Consider the following 19,938-nt stretch of genomic DNA (forward strand, 5'->3'; position numbering starts at 1 on the left):
TTGCCCAGATTCTACCCCTCAACCCCACCCTAGGGGCTTCAGTGAGGGCTAATTAACCCACAGACCCCACACATCTGGCATATGGAGGGAAACTAGAGCACCCGGAGGAAACCCACACGTCACAGGGAGAACATGTAAACTCCACACAGACAGCACCCAAGGTCAAGACTGAACCATGGTCGTGGGCGCTGTGAGGCAGCAGCTCTACCCACTGAGACACTGTGCCGTACACAAGTTAAAAATCCCACCACAAGGACCACAGGGCAGCACGGTCTGACACCTATTTCTATTGATTGGTGCTTTCTCAGTCTCCAGGGCAACAGGATTGGCGAGTCGGGAGCAAAGGTCATCGCTGCTGAGATCAGAAGCAAGTCTCCGCATTGTGTGGTTGAGATCTGAGTCAGGCCGGGCCGAAGAGGAGCCAGTGGCAAAGGACATCTCTGTGGCCAGGCCTTGGACAGGCAGCTCCATCTCACCCTGGTCTCATGCACTTCAACGTCCCCAGGAGCTGGTGTGGGGAACGCTGACCCCAGGAGCTGGTGTGGGGAGCAGTGACCTCTGACCCCTGGAGCCAGTGTAGGGTGCAGTGACCCCTGACTCGGGGAGCCGATGTGGGGAGCAGGGACCCCTGACCCCCGGAGATGGTATGGGACGCACTGACACCTGACCCCCAGGGACTGGGAATGGCCTGTCACCTCACTGCTGACCACAGGTTGGGGTCTCACACTGCAGTGATTCTTACTGTCGATGGTTAAGTGTCAGAGGTGGTGTGGAAGTTTCCGACACCTTGGTCCATTTGTAAATATGTTATTTACAGTATAAATTCTTATTTATCGTTTTCCAGTTAAAATAATTAAAATTGTTAATAATTGATAATAATAATTGTTCACGCGGTGAGTGACTCCGTCAGTGGTGAATTTGTAACAGTCTCTTGTTGCTGGTACACTATCAGTGACAGGCTGTGGATTCACCTCACTGCCTGTCCTCCCCTCTCACGGACACAGCCCAAGGGCCTGCACGGAATGATGCGCACACTGGATAAATGTGTTTATTTTCTACCTAAGATGATGATACACCCAATGATACATTTACACCCAAGTATTTAATTTATATATAAGATGACAGTAACATCCATGTTTCAGTTGGGCCATGAGTTGCTGGATTTTAAATCTAAAGCAAAATAAGCTTTGTACAATACAATGACAGTGCAAGAACCGGGTGGAGTTGTGAAATGGGTTGTGCTTCAGGGTGTGAGGCTGCTGTTCACTGATGGTATCTCAGCTGGTAACGCCCTCCACAGAGGCAGTGCCACTCTGTTCTCACCCTGCTCCTGTGTTGTCGCCCATCGTATACATTGAAGCCTCGACTCAAGCTGATGGAGAGAGTCCACCTCCCACCAACGGAGAGGCGGCTTTCATGATCCTGTCGTTGCTGAATCTCTCACGGGGCTTTGCCTGGATGTTGAGGGAATTCTTGTCTTTGCCCTTTCCAAGATTAGCAGAATACACAGGTGGCTCCATGTCTTGGTGCTTACAGGATAAACCCATTCATCGCGTACGATGCAGGCAAGCAGCTTAAGCTGAGCAATGTGGTGGAGCAAGAGGTTGTGAACACACTCCAGCAGTAGCTGGGGAGAACATGTTTTACCACAGGCCTCACTGGGAAGAAGCGGTGGGAATGGCGAGGAGGGCAGGGGGTCATATACAGCGCGGTGAATAGGAGCAGACCCAGCGAACAAGGACCAGTTACTGTGTGCAGTCTCTCATTACCTGGTTTGTGAATGATTACAGAATAATAAATATATGGGGATAAAATTCAAATATGGAATAATTAGAAGTTTGAGGAGGGAGCTTCTAAACTGCTGCTGAGTTGAGCACTTGGGCAACTGTAGGTGTTGCAGGCTGGAGTTGCGGCAATGATGTTCCCGTGCCTGGCGCAGGTACACAGTCTTGGAGAACAACCTGATGAATACTCTCAGGAGCCAGGGTATCGAACAGACAGCTGAGCAACCGTTCCACCTGCTCAACACAAAACACAGTGACCAGTCACCCACTAACACAGGACCTGAGACATAAGGTGTGGTGCAGCATGTGGAGCTGCTGCCTCACAGCACCACAATCCTGACCTTGCGTGCTGTCTGTGTGGAGTTTGCACGTTCTCCATGTGGCCGCGTGGGTTTCCTCCAGGTGCTCAGGTTTCCTCCCACATCCCAAAGGGTTTGTAGGTTAATTGGCCCTCTGTAAATTGCCCCCAGTGTCTCGGGAGGATGAGAAGGTGGGATAACATGAAACTAGTGTGATTGGGTGAAAGATGGTTGGCGTGGACACAATGGGCCAAAGGGTGCGTTTGTGTGTGTATTTGTGTGTGCGTGAATGTGTGTAAGATTGAGTGAGTGTGTGTATGTATGTGAGTGAGTGTGCGTATGTGATTGCGACGTGTGTGTGTGTGTGAGTGAGTGAGTGAGTGAGTTGGCTGTTCGCCGAGTACTTGCCTGTAACTCAGTCTTTGGATACAGCAAATGTTGCAGGCAATCTTGGAGCTCCAGTTTATCCCAGTTGAGGCTGAAACACAGGACAGCTGATCTGTGAATGTTGAATCTTTAAAGCACCAAGGTAAAATGCTGGATTCCTCTCTGACTGCGCGGGTGGGTTTTGAAGGGGGAGGGAGAGGATTGGAAGGGGCTGCCTTGGGCAATGAAAAGAAATGTCATCAATTGGCAAGAAGTTGCCGAGGGCCAGTTTGTGGCGTATTTTTATTTGTGGCCGAGGGGAAACACAGTGAAGGGCCAGGGAATTGGAACCAGATTGGACGGTGCAGTAAGAGTTTCAGGGCCCTGTCACTGCAGATAGGTGAAAACACAGAGTTTGGGCAGAAACTCTCAAGCTTGTTGCCAACGTTTCTGTGTTAAATCCAGCATCATCTCTACCTGACCAACAGGCAGTGAGAGATCGCTGAACATCAGCAACACATGAGGAACGGCCAGGGTCTTGGTCAGTGACAGATAACAACGTTGCTGCGGTTTCCACTTCTGCAAGCATCGCCTCTCCCAGTCACCCCGTAGAAATTAAACTTTTGAAGATACACCACCAGGAACTAAAGATATGGCAGGGTTACTCACCTGTTCAGTAATGTGCCAAAGCAGCAGACCCCGTTATCTCTCTCTAGAGCCAGCATCAGGCAGGGACCGCTTGTGAGCAGTGAGCACTGAGGAACAATAAAAACTATAGATGGTTAGAACTAACCACCACCCCCGTCCCAGCAACACTGAATTGAATTGAATTGAATTGAATGCGTTTTATTAGACAAGTAAGTATACATACAAGGAATTTGCCTTGGTGCTTTGCTCGCAAGGATAACAACACGATATACAGTAGACAATTAAAAATGAAACATTATAATTTAAACATGTGAAAAATAAAATAAAATACCAGAGCAAAAGGAGGCTACAGACTTTTGGCTGTTGAGTACAGTTACTACTCATGGAAAAAAAGCTGTTTTTATGTCTGGCTGTGATTCAGATTCAAATTCAGATTCAATTTTAATTGTCATTGTCAGTGTACAGTACAGAGACAACGAAATGCAGTTAGCATCTCCCTGGAAGAGCGACATAGCAAATGATTTGAATAAATAATAATAAGTGTTCGGGGGGGGGGGGGGGTGTGATTGGCAGTCACCGAGGTACGTTGTTGAGTAGAGTGACAGCCGCCGGGAAGAAGCTGTTCCTGGACCTGCTGGTTCGGCAACGGAGAGACCTGTAGCGCCTCCCGGATGGTAGGAGGGTAAACAGTCCATGGTTGGGGTGAGAGCAGTCCTTGGCGATGCTGAGCGCCCTCCGCAGACAACGCTTGCTTTGGACAGACTCAATGGAGGGGAGCGAGGAACCGGTGATGCGTTGGGCAATTTTCACCACCCTCTGCAATGCCTTCCGGTCGGAGACAGAGCAGTTGCCATACCATACTGTGATGCAGTTGGTAAGGATGCTCTCGATGGTGCAGCGGTAGAAGTTCACCAGGATCTGAGGGGACAGATGGACCTTCTTCAGTCTCCTCAGGAAGAAGAGACGCTGGTGAGCCTTCTTGATCAGAGTTGAGGTATTGTGGGTCCAAGAGAGGTCATCGGAGATGTTGACACCCAGGAACCTGAAGCTAGAAACACGTTTCACCTCCGTCCCGTTAATGTGGATGGGGGTGTGCGTGCCGCCCCTGGACTTCCTGAAGTCTACAATGAGCTCCTTGGTCTTCTTGGAGTTAAGGGCCAGGTTGTTGTCAGCGCACCATGCTGCTAAGTGCTGGACCTCCTCCCTGTAGGCCGACTCATCGTTGTTGCTGATGAGGCCAATCACCGTTGTATCATCTGCATACTTGATGATGGTGTTAGTACCATGTACAGGTGTGCAGTCATAGGTGAAGAGGGAGTAGAGGAGGGGGCTCAGCACACAGCCCTGTGGAACGCCGGTGTTCAGGGTGAGGGTTGAAGAGGTGTGCTTGTCTAACCTAACAGACTGGGGTCTGTTGGTTAGAAAGTCCAGTATCCAGTTGCAGAGAGAGGGGTCGATGCCCAGGTTACCGAGTTTGGTGATCAGTTTTGATGGTATAATGGTGTTGAATGCTGAGCTGTAATCGATGAACAGCATTCTTACGTAAGTGTCTCTGTGGCGGCTCTGTGACGGCTTTGACAGTCCGGATTCGTCTCCCAGAGGGAAGTACTTCAAAGAGTTTGTGGCCAGGGTGAGAGGGTCAGAGATGATATTACCTGCAGGCTTCCTGGCCCTTGCAGTGTACAGTCGTCAATGGGGGAAGGTTGCAGCCAACAACCTTCTCGGCTGATCGAACAATGCACTGCAGCCTCTGGATGTCATGCTTGGTGACTTAGCCATGATGGAGAAGGTGAAGACAGACTCTATGATTGCAGTATAAAACGGGACCATCATTGCCTGTGGTACATTGTGTTTTCTCAGCTGCCGCAGGAAGTACATCCTCTGTTGGGCCTTTTTGACTGGAGTTGATGGTGGCCTCACATTTTAGGTCCTTGGAGATGATGGTTCCAAGGAACTTAAATGATTCCACAGACGTTACTGTGGTGTTGTTGATGGTGAGTGGGAGTAGGGGAGGGGGAGCTCTCCTAAAGTCTACAATCAATTCCACTGTCTAAAGAGCATTGAGCTCCAGGTTGTTGTGAAGACACCAGGACAGCAGCTGTATCACTTCCTGTCTGTAGGCAGGTTCCTCCCCAACCTGGATCAGTCCAATCAGGGTTGTGTTGTCCGCAAACTTGAGAAGCTTGACAGAGGTGTATGTGGAGGTACAGAGAGAGTAGAGGAGAGGGGAGAGTACCCAGCCTTGTGGTGTTCCTATGCTGAGAGTGACTGGACATCCATGGTGAAGATGAGGGAATGGGGGCGTGGAAAATGAAAGTCATGGTGTAGACGAAGAACCTATGAGGTGTTTTGAACATAGGTAGGGAGGGATTTAACCAGAGGGGATAGGATGGAGTCAGTTGCTCTACATCGGTGAGACCAAGCCTAGGCTTGGCGATCGCTTCGCCCAACACCTCCGCTCGGTTCGCAATAACCAACCAACCTGATCTCCCAGTGGCTCAGCACCCCCTCCCATGCCAAATCCGACCTTTCTGTCCTGGGCCTCCTCCATGGCCAGAGTGAGGCCCACCGTAAATTGGAGGAGCAGCACCTCATATTTCGCTTGGGCAGTTTGTACCCCAGCAGTATGAACATTGACTTCTCTAATTTCAGGTAGTCTCTGCTTTCTCCTCCCTTTCTCAGCTCTCCCTCAGTCCACTGTCTCCACCTCTTCCTTTCTTCTTCCCGCCCTCACATCAGTCTGAAGAAGGGTCTTGACCCGAAACGTTGCCTATTTCCTTCGCTCCATAGATGCTGCCTCACCCGCTGAGTTTCTCCAGCATTTTTGTGTACCTGCCTATCCTCAATTTCTATTGTTAGTGATGGAGAAGTGGCCAGACTGATGTTGGGCAGCAAGGAGGGGGCGGGTAGTGGACGAGGGCCCAGTCTTTGCAGACTGGAGTCAGGCTGTAGGTTGGTGTGAAGTGGTGATTGGGGAGCAGTGGGTGGGGAAGGGCCCAGCCTTTGCAGACAGGAGTTAGGCTGCAAGTAGGTGTGAAGTGATGATTGGGGAGGGTGTTATTTTCTGTCTATCAAACTCATTCAGGTCATTGTGTTCAAAAGGGAACTGCAGATGCTGGAATATCGAAGGTACACAAAATTGCTGGGGAAACTCAGCGGGTGCAGCAGCATCTATGGAGCGAAGGAAATAGGCGACGTTTCGGGCCGAAACCCTTCTTCAGACTGAAGAAGGGTTTCGGCCCGAAACGTCGCCTATTTCCTTCGCTCCATAGATGCTGCTGCACCCGCTGAGTTTCCCCAGCAATTTTGTGTACCTTCATTCAGGTCATTGGTCAGCTGATGATTGTCCAAGGAGCGGGGCTTTTTCCTCTTGTAGCTGGTGATTTCTTGCAAGCCCTTCCACACTGAAGGTGAGTCATTAGCTGAGAACTTACTCCTCAACTTCTCAAGAGTACCTTTCCTTGCCTTGGCAGCTCTGATTCCTCTTCTCAGCTTGTACTTGGCCTGCCTGTAGATGTCTGCATCCCCGCTCCTGTAGGCTTCATCTTTAGACTGGTGGAGCTGCCTGAGTTGTGCTGTAAACCAGGGCTTGTCATTGTTGAACCAGATCCAGGTCCTTGTGGGAATGCAACTGTCCTCACAAAAGCTGACATATGACATCACTGTATCTGTATATTCATCAAGGCTTGTGGTTGCTTCCCTGAACACATTCCAATCAGTACAGTCAAAGCATGACTGTAGGTTTTCAATGCCCTTGCTTATTCACTTTTTCATTGTTCTGACCACAGGCGTTGCAGATTTTAGTTTCTGCCTGTCGGTCGGAATAAGGTGAACTAAACAATGATCAGAGAGTCCCAGAGCCGCACGGGGAACAGAGCGATATGCGTTCTGGAATTAAACCTCTCCCCAGCCCTGCAACACTGTCCCTGCATCCTCTTTCCCCACTCCTCATCCTTTGGCACAAAGTTCTGGTGTAGCTCAACAGGTCAAACAGCATCTTTGGATGACATGGATAAGCACTGTTTTGGATCGAGACCCTTCTTCAGACTGAAGACCTGAAACGTCACCTGTCCATGTTCTCCAGAGATGCTGCCTCACCTGCTGAGTTACTCCAGCATTTCGTCTTTTTTTGTTAAGCACCTGCAGTTGCTTGTGCCCTAAACTGTTTGGCAACACGCCCCTCCCAAGCACCGAGTTTTCTTGCCGACACCAACCAACCAATAATGGGCACTGCCTCCTCTCCCCCTTGACCTGTCTGGGGAATCCTGGACCAAGCCTAAAGCTTATTGCAGTGGGGCTGCTGCTCTAACCCTCTGTGGCACACTGGGCTGTCCGAACAGCTGCCGACCTGCACACAGACACTTGTGCTGCTGACAGCTTGCTGACACTACCTGCCCTGGATCCCAGATCCCTGAATCTGTGTAAGAGAGCTCACCGTGGCCACACTGATGTCCGTGGAGAGGATCTCCATCACATGTTGAGCCTGAGACCGATCCAGCACGCCCATCCTGGCCCCCACCACCTGGAACCCACAGCCCCCCAGCTGGTCCAGCACCTCGATGTAGGGGGGGTGGTGGCACTTGGTGATGAGGGGGGGAGCCAGCAGTAGGCACATGGTCTGGCGCAGAGCCATGGGCAGCAGCAGGCCTATCGGGGAGAGAGCAATGGAGAGGCCAGGGGTCAAAGCAGGTGCAGTGACAGGTAAAGGAAGATCATCTCAAATATAACATTGCAGCCTCCAACACTTCAGACCCAGTTACACACATGAGCAATGGCCCACATATCATCCCCAGCATTTCATTACAATCCCGCTCACTCCTGGAACATCAACTGGGAGCAGGTTAGAGCATCATAGAACATGTTCAGTGTAAGAACCAAATGCAGAGCTGCCAGGTTTGGTCAGAACATTTCAGTGTTCTAGTACTTGAAAATCAGTATTTTGCTGAGGAAATCGGTGCCATTTTGCTGAAAAAATGTTGTTTTTTATGTGCAGCCATACCCATGTAAGAGTACAAGAATGCACAACTTTGCTACCAATTGACATATCTTCTACGCACCTTACTTGACAGTGCATTCATTGCCATCTCTTTGTATACTGCTGTTTGAACGGCTGCTTCCTGCTTTTAGCACCAGATGATGATGCAGAAGCCATTTTGGAAGCCTCCCTCTCTCTCCCTCGCTCCCTCTCTCTCTCTCTCCCTCGTTCCTCTCTCTCCCTCCCTCCCTCACTCCCTCCCGCTCTCCTTCTCTCTTTCTCCCTCCCCCCTTCCCCTCTCCATCCTCTCCCTCTATCTACCCCACCCTCTCTCCCCCTTGAGCCCACCCACCGTTCTGTAAAATCAAGGTAAATCCCAATGTAACTGCAATCCCACCGGTAACCTTTCACCACTAGGCTTATCCAGAATTTTATCACTGTCTGAAAAATAATTAAAGGCTCAAAGAGAATTCCAAAGACTCATTGTTATACGAGAATTTTCTGTGACCCATATCGCTGTGGCCATAGCACTATGTGTAAAGCCCATAGCGCACCAACTGGTAGTGCTATATTTAGAACCCATAGCGCTGTAGCCGACAGCTCTTCGTTTAAATTCCCACACGTTACTCTGTTTAAACCTGGAGCGGGACAGGCAGCGACTCTGGAGAGAAGGAATGGGTGACGTTTCTGGTCGAGACCCTTCTTCAGACTGAACTGAACTCCGTATTTAAAATCCGTATTTAACAACACAAAATACGGAAATTCTGTACTACTTGGCAGCTCTGCAAATGCCTGGCTTTTCTGAACTACTTGAGGATTTTCCAGACACTGAAGAGAATATCCCCCAAAAACAGCACAGGAACAGGCCCTGCAGCCCACGATGTCAGTGCCAAACATGATGCCAAGACCAACAGCCTGCATACAATCCATTCCCTACACATCCATGTGCCTATCCAAAATTCTCTTAAACGCACTATCGTATCTGCCTCCACAACCACCAATGGCAGCGCGTTCCAGGCACCCACAACCCTCTGTATAAATAAACTTGTCCCGCACATCTCCTTTAAACTTCGCCCTCTCACTTTAAAGCTATGCCCTCTAGTATTTGATATTTTCATCCTGGAAAAAAGGTTCTGATTGTCTAACCTATTTATGCCTCCCATAATTTTATATACTTCTATCAGATCGTCCCTTAACCTCCAGTGTTCCAGAGAAAACAATCCAAGTCCAACCTCTCCCTGTAGCTGGAACCCCATAATCCATGCAGCATTCTTGTACACTTCCACTGCACCCTCTCCAAAGCCTCCACATCCTTCCTATAAAGGAGCAACCAGAACTGCACGTCATACTCTAAATGCTGCCTAACCAAAGCCCTACAAAGCTGCATCATGACTTCCTGACTCTTACACTCAAAGCCCAACCACAAATGCAAGCATACGCCTTCTCTACCACTCCATCTACTTGTGTTGCCACTTTCATGGTGTTTCCTCCTGAGACCGTGCGGACTGTGGCCCTGGCTGGCATGCTGCTGTGAGCAGTGGTATGGGTTGAGGTTAGGGTGATTTCTGAAGGCAGCATCAGTAAGCTGCGTGCAACACAGTGAGCACCCGTTTCAACTCTGCTGAAGCAACCAGTGTGCAGCCTGCAGCTGGCATTGGTAGGTTGTACTTGTTCGCGCACCAGAGATTTGGTAAAAACTACCTTGCTGCTTGTTCCGATCGGGTGCTCTGTAATCCCAGTGAGAGAGGGCTGAAGACTTCACCAGCTTGCGTCTGGGTGGTACCCCAGGGTTCACGAGTTGGTCTTTAACATTGGTGCCAATCTGCAAACCAAAATCAGAGTGAGAGCCATGCATCCAAAATGGCAGTGAAAGTAAAGGAGTTGCCCTGAAGCAGAGGCCTGGGAAACGCCTCCTCATCTCTGTAACCTGTCCAACCCTGCAACACCAAGTCCACAGACTCCTCTACAATGTAATCACTCCCACATTGGTGGCTGTGCCTTCAGCTGTCGAGCCTTAGGTTGTGGACACCCCTCTCTCAACCTCTCCCTCCCCAAATTTCTGCCTTGTTGTTTCTCGGCACTCACCTCTGACTAAGGTTCCATCCTTCCCTCTTACTTCCCCCCCCCATCCGGTTTGGTCTCACGATATGTTTCATCCAGTGTGGGAAGAGTAACCAAAGGTAACCTCTCCTCTCCTGATCAACAGTTCACCTTCCCCCTCATTCAAAATATTAAAAAACCCTTGTTTTCCTGCTCTTTCTTCGTCTTTTCTCAGGGTGGGGAATCTCTTGTCAGAGTATGAAAATCCTAAACTAGAGGGGACAGGTTTCCAGTGAAAGGGGAGAGATTTAAAGGGATATAAAATTACGAGGGGAATAGATAGGGTGGATGAACATAATATTTTACCCACGATAGGGGAATCAAGGACTAGGGGTCATAAGTTTAAGGTGAGAGGGGCAGAATTTAATACGAACCTCAGGGGCAACCTTTTCATGCAGAGTGGTGGTATAGAATGAGGTGACAGAGGAAGTAGTTGATACAGGTACAATGACAGCATTTAAAAGACATTTAGATTGGTTTATTTACAGGTAATAGTTTAGAGGGGATAAGGGCAAAAAGCAGGCCAATAGGACTAGCTCAGGGAGACAACTTGGTCAGCGTGGACGAGTTGGGCCGAAGGGCCTGTTTGGTGCTGTATAACTCTCGACTCCATGAACAAACTTCCAAAGAATAATTTCTACCTTAAACAAGAACGCTTTTCAATTGTATTCCTTCCAGCTTTGCCCTGCCAGGTACGGTGTGGTTGCCATCCACACCCACTGCAGACGGAGATTGGGAGTGTGGGTGGATCCTGGGCCCTTGGACTCAGACATGCCCTGAGGTGCATGACTGCTAGAGAGGCCAGAATATGGAGTGCCAATGCTGGGTACCCTGGACTCATCCCCAACAAGCTCAGACACCGAGCCCAAAGGTCATCTCCCGCCTTTTAGTGACATGTGGCGTTACAGAGCATGACCGCGGGATCTAACGCAACACAGATAGACTTCACAATGGGGCGTGCCTGCATATTTCATCCAGAGAATTGTCTGGATTACCTTCTCCGCCTTCATCATTGGTGACTCCTCACAACAAACCCCTTCAGGAAAACATGCCTTCACATCCCGGACGGCATTTGCAAAGGACGAGGAACCTGTGAGGAGAGAATCAGATATAAAGTAGGAGTTGGAGGAGCCATTAATACCTGCTTGTAGCTCCCATGATCATACTGTTACTTCAACTCTACGTTCTGTATTATCTACGTCTGGTATATCTACATCCGTCAAAATGTTCAAAGACTCACTTCTTTTGAGCAAGAGAATTATAAAAGACTCAGCCCACCAAGAGAAAAATAATTTCACCTCATCTCAGAATTAAATGGGCAACCCATTATTTTAGAGGGACAAGAGAGTGCAGATGCTAGAATCACGAGTAAAATACAAAGTCCTAGAGGAACTCAGCGGGTCAGGCAGCATCAGTAGAGGGAATGGATAGATGACGTTTTGGATTGGGACCCTTCTTCAAATTGCTTTTCCAACATGGTCCAGATTGTCCATTTAGTAAGGACTCTGCCTAATGGATGGTAAGTCTGACTGGTCAGCTGAAGTGTTAAAGAATTGCCTCAGATTATAGCGTGTACATTGGAAAGCAGAACTGTCACTGATCCGTCCTAGATGACAGATGTCGAGTTTATTCGTTCATCGCGAAATAGCTGCATCTAGCTAAAGTGCCAGGCGTTAGTTAGCTAAGTGACTTACCGTAGAAACCATTGTGGACCAGGTCTGTGCCCCAGTGAGCCCGTAAAAGCAACTGGTCCAGATCTCTAGCCTGCTGAGGATCTTCGGGGCCAAGCAAGTCAAGCAGCTTCTTCACAGCATTATCTCGCTTAACACACAAAATGACTGAGGGAGCAGAGACCAGTGAATCAATGCTGGATTTCACCAGCGCTGGATCCTGGAAACACAGAACAGTTCGTGCTGGTCAAGAATTCATTGGCCAGCAGGTGTCAGTGCTGAGTCACAGATCACCTTGATCATTATACAGGCATAAAACCCCAGTAGTTTATTCCAACCAACATACAATTATTATACCCTAACATCTTGCTGATGCCATTGAATGCATTGTTTGAATGGTCAACGTTACTCAGTTAGCCCAGGTACTACAGCCAAGGAGATGTTAGAAGCGACACAAAGAACTGCAGAGGCTGGAATCTTGAGCGAAACACATAGTGCTGGAGCAACTCAGCGGGTCAGGCAGCATCTGCGGAGGGTATGGATAAGTGACAATTCAGTTGAGGACCGTCCTTCAGATGGGGAGACCTCTTCTTCCCAAAGGAGCGAAGATTCCACGCCACGTTTGAAGAGTGGTCCCCTGGCCAACGTTCACGCCTCAAGAGGATACTCAGGGGACTGTGCTTTACTGCGAGTGATACATAAACCCCAGGAGCTGATGCTGAGACCCCCGCACAGTGCCAGCCCTAACCCCACACTTTGTCAATGAGGAGGAATGGTGGGAGGTCAGGGGGAGGATCTGAGGCATCGGAAATAGCCAGAATAATGCCTAAATCCTGGGGCTGTTGGCAAGTAGCAAACATGCTCCTGGACAAAGGGGAGGGAAATGCTGGAACCGGGAAAAAACAATTAGATTTGCTGAAATCATATTAGGATGGTGGATACGAACAAATGGTGAAAATAATGTTGATTCAGAAGAGTGAAGGCTCAGAGTGAGGTTGAAAGGCCCATGTCCTTGGGACAGGCAGCATATCCCGATCAGTGAAAATCCAGGGTTTGCCAATACACAGCACCAGAGACCCGGATCCGATCCTGACCTCGGGGGCTGTCTTTGTGGAGTTTGCACGATCTCCCTGTGACCGTGTGGGTACTCCGGTTTCCTCCCACATCAAAAAGACGAGCGGGTTTGTCGGTTAATTGGCCTCTGTAAAATTGCCCCAAGTGTGTAGGGAGTAGATGCGAAAGTGGGATAACATAGAACTAGTGTGAATGGGTATTCAATGGTCAGCTTGGACTCGGTGGACCAAAGGACCATATCTCTTAACTAAATTAAACTAAATACAGATATGCTGAAAGATGAGAGGACACAACATCGGAACAGGGGTTGTGGTTTTATACCTCGAAGGCAGTGATGAATATGAACATTGTGTATACACCTGGAGTATCACGACTTCCTGTCATTATCTTGCCATTGGTAGGTGGATTGAAAAAAACTGTACCTGTCAAGGTTTGAGCACACGGTGATTCACCTGCCTGATCAATTGTGCTGCTGGTGGGAGCAGATGGGGATTGAATGTACAAATGCTGCTGAGAAAGCGGGATCCATTCCAGCTGCAGGGTGCAATGTCTGAGAGTGTAAGGAGTCAGCAACAACATTCCTGCACTTGCGATCAGACAAATGATGCGACTCCAACAGGAAATACAGGCAAGCTCCAGGGATTTATGCCAATTAAACCATTATGAAAGGAAATTCAATCAGCTGAACATACCTGCTGAATGCTGCATGGAGTCAGGAGCAAAGCTGTCTCAGCGTCCAAGGTAACAAGTTTTAACCCAACAACGCAGAAGTGCTCTAGGTCTAGTTTGCGGAGTATCTTGGGGAGATGATGTGACCAGACGGAGGGTTTGATGATCAGCAGCGTTAGCAGAGGCTGGGGTCCTGCAACAAGGTGGAGTACAGTCACGGACAACTCGCCAAGCACAGAAATGGCACCTCATTCACTTAGAAGTTGAGGGTAAGTGTTTGTTTGGCTGCACAAGTCCATAGCTCCCTATAAGTGGTAACATCAGTAGATAGGGTGGTGAACAGAGCGTAACAATGTGCTTGCCTCCTTTAGTTGGGACATTGAGTAAACATTTGGGGAGACATGATGCAGCCTTATAAAACTTTGGTTAGGCCACATTTAGAGCATTGGTTGCAGTTCTGGTCACCCCTTTATAGGATAGTTTTGGAGAGGGTGCATAAGCAGTTTGCCAGAACGTGCTTGGATTGGAGTGTATCAGCTATAACGAAAAGGACAAACTTCCATTGTTTTCTCTGCATCATTGGAGCCTGAGGAGTGACTTGATGGAAGTTTATAAATTTATGAGCGGCATAGAAAGGGTAAACAGTCAGAACCTTTTTCCCCAAGATGGAAGTGTCAAAGACGAGAAGGCGTAGCTTTAAAGAGAGAGGGTCAAAGTTTAAAGGAGATGTGCGGGGCATGTTAGTTTTATATTGAGTGTTAGGTGGTTGGAAAGTGCTGCAGGGGAGGTGGTGGAGGCACAAATGACAGTGGCCTTCGAAAGGCATTTAGTTAGATGAGTGAAGGCAGTGAATTGAAGGATGTAGAACAGGACCCGGCAGATGGGATTAATTAACATTGACACCACGGTCAGCATAGACACAGTGGGCTGAAGGGCCTGTTGTCGTGCTGTACTGTTCTACGCTCTACCTGCACAGATCACCGCAGCCCAGAAATCTCTTCATGATGGTCACTGGTCTGAGCTTAATATTAGACACAGTTTCAGGTAAGAGGAATGATTTAACTAGAACTTGTGGGGCAGCTCTTTTATACAGAGGGTGGTAGGTATATGAAATGAGCTGCCAGATGAGGTAGTTGAGGCAGGTACAAGAACAATATTTAAGATATTTGGACTGATACATAGATATGAAAACTTTTGAAGGATATGGATGGGCACCTTGGTAAGCATGGACAATTTGGGCTTGAGGGCCTGTTTCAGTGTTATATGATTATATGACTGTAAATACAGACACTTTACTTACCAAGGAGCATGTAGCTAAAGATGGATTCCATGTTGACAGTTTTGGCTTCATCACCTGAAACAGATAAACCTGGTACCAGATAGATTGTGATGGATGTGTCTTACACAAGCGATAAAATAATAATGAAGAATACTTTCTGTAAGTTGGCCCTGGTGAATAAACAGAGCAGGTATTCCAGCTGCAACTAGCAACGTGCTGGAGGAACTCAGCAGCTCGAGCAACGTCTGTGGGTCGACTTTTCAGGTTGAAGCCCTGACTCAGAACTAAGAATGCTGGGTCTCTGTTACCCAGTGACCCCAGCAAGTGGACACACACCCAGTGATCTGTACCTGTTGTATTATCCAGAGACCAATATTGTGATCATATCTGAAAGCAGTACTTCCTTGCCAATTGGACTAGACTACCCTGCGCGATACTCCCTTGCCCACGACCTATAGACTCACCTGCCGTGGTGATCCCAGATCTCAGAGAGGGAGAGAGGTAATTCAGTAAGGGCCGTGAGCTCGGATCTGTGAAAGGAACAGTGTACAGGGTGAGTTGTGCATCAATAAATGTCACAGTGCTGTATTAAGTATCCATTCACTGCCATTACTGCACCACTAATCCTCCCCAGCCAAAACACTTAAGATTGAAAAACTCCTGTTAGCTCTGGGAAGGGTATCAAGGGTCACTTTATAGCAGGTCTGAGTTGTTTCCCATGCATGGGTTAAGGAGAAGGGGTTTCTGCTCAGTGGGGGATGCACTGTGTGAAGGGATGGACTGTGAGTGGGGGGGGGGGGGGGGGGGGGTGGACTGTGAGTGTGGGGTGGACTGTGAGTGTGGGGATGCACCAAGCATGGTTGTGTGAGGCAGGTGCACTCAGCGGGGGAGATGCAGTGTGCATGGTACCTGATATCAGTTCCTGGTCGCTGAAGAAGAGAGCAGCCTGTCTGAAGACCAGCTCTGGGGTTGGTGACATCACTCTCTCCGGGCTGACAATGTTTTCCTGCATCACACTCGCCCTGCCTTTGGCTGCAGCGAGCGTTTCAGTCAGTGCGTTGAAGGCATCCACACGCCTCAGCACACAGACCAGTGCCGGGCTCGATACGAGGCAGTCAATGCTCTCCTGCCAGTGTCTGTCGCCCACCTCAAACGGGGTCAGTTCCTTGGCCTGGCTTCGGCTCAGGTGTGGCAGCCATTTTAAACCCAGCAGCTCAAAGCCTCTATTCACCTCCACGTCACCTGAGGAATGAACGACAGGTTCGAAATATCTTTGAACACCCACATCTCAAAAAGCGCCTAACCCTAACCATATCTCAAACATGCCACCCTGTGCTGCCTGTCAGACTCACCAACAGACTCAAGATACATGACAATGGGTGAAAATACCCAACACTGGGCCAGAATGTCTACAGCCAGAAATCTCAGCTGCGTTAAATCATGCCATTACTCAGTTAACTAACTATTTGCAGACCATTTAAGTTGCATTTAAATCCGTCATGTCCATCCCAGTAAAATAAAGCCAATCGCCAGCTGAGGTTCTCCCTCCACCACCCTCACAATGACTGCCCAGTTTGAGTTGAGTTTCCTTGTCCTGATGGATGGAGTGTGGCACCTCATTTGATTTCACAAAAGCTGCCTGCACAAACCTCAACACATCCCACATTGCCTCTTCGAGCCTGGATGCCTCTCAGCTCCAGAGTAATGCCCCTGTCCCACTTAGGAAACCTGTACGGAAACCTCTGGAGACTTTCCGCCCCACCCAAGGTTTCCGTGCGGTTCCCGGAGGTTCCCGGAGGTTTTTGTCAGTCTCCCTACCTGCTTCCACTACCTGCAACCTCCGGCAACCACCTGCAACCTCCGGGAACCGCACGGAAACCTTGGGTGGGGCGCAAAGTCTCCAGAGGTTTCCGTTCAGGTTTCCTAAGTGGGACAGGGGCATTAATGAGCAACCTTGTGCTTGCAGGAACATCCCACATTCCAGCCTGACCCAGTCAGCCTTTACACCTCTCCTCACTCTCCTACCCTGGCTACTGCTCAGCCTCTGGCTCCATAAGGTTAAAATTCTCACATTCATCTATAAATTCCTCAAATGGTTCTGTCAATCCATCTGCATCCTCCCGAGAGTGCATAGTCCAGTATTTTCCATGCCTCCTTCAGTGGTAGCAGGGTGTTCGGGTCTGCCTCTCCCAGCACTGCTCTCCAGATCTCACCATCGCATATGTGCTCCCCTTCTTCAGAACAAGTCTTTGCTCTCCTCGTCCACTTGCTGGCTTCTCAGCCAAACATCAATCTGAATTACATTGCTTCTCTAATATTCACATTGAAGACTGAGGAAATTTGGTATCTTGACGAATACTGAAATTTCGTCGGGTATACGGTAGAGAGAATATTGACTGGTTGTATCACGGCCTGGTTCATCAACTGGAACACCAGGAACAAATGAGATTACAGAGTGTGGTGGACACTGCCTGGTCCATCACGGGTACCGACCTCCACAACATCAAAGGGATCTATAGCATATGCTGCCATAAAAGGCAGCCAGCATCATCAAGGACCCACACCATCCTGGCCATGCTCTCATCTCCCTATTACGTTCAAGAAGGTGATACAGGAAAACCTCCAGGTTCAAGAACAGCCTCTTCTCAGCACCCATCAGGCTCTTGAACAATACAAACACCAACTAAACTATGGAATGCCTTGGTTGAACTAGGGATATCAGGGTTTTATTTTACCCAAGTATTAGGATTATTAAGTTATTGATTTATTTTGTTTTAATATGCCATCTATGAGGCCTGTTATGCTGCTGCAATGAGAACGTCATTGTTCCGTTGTCGGTACACAAGGCATTGAACACTCACCTGCGGGATGGGGCGATTTGTTGGGCGGGGGGCGTAGGAGGCCCCGTAGGCAGCTGCCCGCACTCTCCCTGGCACTGCGTCCCGTCAGCGTGAGGACAACCACCTGCTCGAGCTCAGGGCTGGACACAAAGCTATGCTTGTTCAGCACATCCAGGGCCAGGTGGGCAGGCTGGGGCACGGCACTAAAAGCTCCTCCTGCACAGGCAGAAACCAAAGCCATCAGCTTGCTGATCACAAAACTACCCGTCGACCACTTTCACCCTCTTTACAAAACCTGCATGCTGCTTACAGTCCTGCTGCCACAGTGAACCTTATACAGTGCTTCACTACCTTAAGGTGAAGACGGACTGTTTCCTCTGGAACGCCGGAGGATGTTGGTAGACCTGATAGAAGTATGTAAAATTATGAGAGGCTGAGATAGGGTAGACAGTCAGAACCTTTTCCCCAGGATGAAGATATTGAATACTATAGGGCCAGAGCTTTAAGATAAGAGGGGCAAAGTTTAAAGGAGAATTGTGGGCCAGGTTTATTTTACACAGGTGCCTGGAACCTTGTGATGGTGGTGGAGAAGGCAGATACGATAGTGACGTTTAAGGGACTTTTGGATAGGCACACAGATATGCAGGGAATGGAGGGATATGGATCACATGCAGGCAGATAAGAGTTGGTCTTGCCATCATGTTCGGCACAGACGTTTTGGGCTGAAGGGCCTGTTGCTGTGCTGTGTTCTATGCCAGTGGCCCTGGAAAGAGCATTACCACTGACTCCGGAACCCCCGCAATGACCGGCTCTGCCACGCATCACCCACTGCAATTCCGTACCTAAACCCTGCAGCGTTTGATCAGTGTAGGGAGCCACGTGGAAACAAGTTGTGATCTCAAACTCAGCTTCAGGGGGACGTCTGCTGAGCACATCTCTGGCTGATCCCTGTTCTGCCAGCTCGTTCACCAACCCTACAGTGGGAAAGAAACACAGAGTACAATGTAGCATGAGTTTTGGTACCCGAGTAGCCATTAGAATGCAGATGTCGAGGAATTTGTACTGTCATGATCAAAGACTTGTCCCACCCCGGTCATACTTTCTTCTCCCTGGTCCCGTCCAGTAGAAGGTGCACCACCAGGCTTGAGAACAGCTTCCTTCCCTCTGTTATCAGGCTATATGGTCATTCCATAAGCTATGGAACATTGTGGACATTGGACTTTGTCTATGGAACTGTGGTGCTACAATGCTACAATTCTGCACTCTGTATCTTCCCCTTTGCTCTATCTATTGTATGTGAGTTTGAACTAATTGTATTGATGTGTGGTTTTATCTGATCTGTTTGGATAGCATGCAAAACAAAGCACTGTTCCTTGGTCCATGTGACAATAATAAACCTGCACCTAAACCTTCAGTTAAGTCCCAATTTGTCACAAATATAGATCTATCTGGGGAAATATTCCAAGCACTGTACCTTTCAGTAAGCTTGCGCCCTGGTGAATTGCATTTTCTTTCCTCAACAGCATCATGAAGCAAGGATAGGGCAGCTCAGTGGTGGGAGAGCCAGGGGCAGGTAGGTGAGAATTCAGGGGTCCAAAGCAACCTGTTCGACAAAACACTGGGATCTGCAATGGCAACGGACATTTCCTCAGTGATCTGATGGTCAGAGGATTAAACATTCAGCACCCCACAGCCCAGTCAATGCATTCTCTACATGTACATCACATCACCCTGTGCACACACCGTATTGCACACATTCGAACCCTTGCCTTTCCTATCCCTCAGGTTCCACCTCAAATCACTGGCACTGATGAGGTCTCATCTCATGAAACTTTATAATGGCCGGGTTCCATTTTAAGATCCCTGTAAATTCAGAACTGTTTAAATGTATTAAAGTATGCAGCAGTCTTCCACACAGCAAGACTGCCCCTCTGCCAACTTGAGTACATCTCAAGTCGTCAGAGAGGACGCAACCCAGGACCTCCGCTTAGAGAAAGGGGTAGGGCAAGTGACTGAAGTGTCAGAGGGGAAGCACTTTGGGGCTAGTGACCATAATTCTATTAGCTTTAAACTCTATTAGCTATGGAGAAGGACGAGGCTTCAGTTCAGGTCCTACAAGGATGAAGTCCAAAAACTGACCGTCTGGTGTACCAAAAACAACCTGGTACTAAACCCATCAAAGACAAAAGAACTTGTCGTTGACTTCAGGAGGAAGAGGAGAAAGGAACCTGCTC

The 19,938-nt window shown here is 48.8% G+C and overlaps 2 protein-coding genes across 5 annotated transcripts in view; one reads left to right on the forward strand and one right to left on the reverse strand.

Annotated features, from left to right (window-relative positions):
- Positions 1–788, forward strand: part of nlrc3 (NLR family CARD domain containing 3) — a 36,429-nt gene extending 35,641 nt beyond the window's left edge. For both annotated transcript variants that reach the window (XM_033040716.1, XM_033040715.1), the window contains exon 19: positions 309–788. In XM_033040716.1, the coding sequence (XP_032896607.1) occupies positions 309–399 (91 nt within the window). In that variant the 3' untranslated portion in view covers positions 400–788. The remainder of the gene's footprint in view (positions 1–308) is intronic.
- A 298-nt stretch (positions 789–1,086) lies between these two features.
- The window catches only part of dnaaf8 (dynein axonemal assembly factor 8), a 54,342-nt gene continuing 35,490 nt past the window's right edge, over positions 1,087–19,938 (reverse strand). For 2 of the 3 annotated variants that reach the window (XM_033040714.1, XM_033040712.1), the window contains 14 exons: positions 19,179–19,329; positions 18,547–18,678; positions 17,726–17,920; positions 15,774–16,106; positions 15,329–15,394; positions 14,886–14,954; positions 13,609–13,778; positions 11,867–12,062; positions 11,168–11,262; positions 9,774–9,894; positions 7,533–7,744; positions 3,119–3,204; positions 2,492–2,561; positions 1,087–2,018 (listed from right to left, as the gene is read on the reverse strand). In XM_033040714.1, coding sequence (XP_032896605.1) covers positions 1,854–2,018; positions 2,492–2,561; positions 3,119–3,204; positions 7,533–7,744; positions 9,774–9,894; positions 11,168–11,262; positions 11,867–12,062; positions 13,609–13,778; positions 14,886–14,954; positions 15,329–15,394; positions 15,774–16,106; positions 17,726–17,920; positions 18,547–18,678; positions 19,179–19,329 — 2,061 coding nt within the window. In that variant the 3' untranslated portion in view covers positions 1,087–1,853. The remainder of the gene's footprint in view (positions 2,019–2,491; positions 2,562–3,118; positions 3,205–7,532; positions 7,745–9,773; positions 9,895–11,167; positions 11,263–11,866; positions 12,063–13,608; positions 13,779–14,885; positions 14,955–15,328; positions 15,395–15,773; positions 16,107–17,725; positions 17,921–18,546; positions 18,679–19,178; positions 19,330–19,938) is intronic. The other variant, XM_033040713.1, reaches the window with a different exon arrangement.

The sequence above is a fragment of the Amblyraja radiata genome, chromosome 22, assembly GCF_010909765.2.
Source record: "Amblyraja radiata isolate CabotCenter1 chromosome 22, sAmbRad1.1.pri, whole genome shotgun sequence".
Classification (NCBI taxonomy): Eukaryota; Metazoa; Chordata; class Chondrichthyes; order Rajiformes; family Rajidae; genus Amblyraja; species Amblyraja radiata.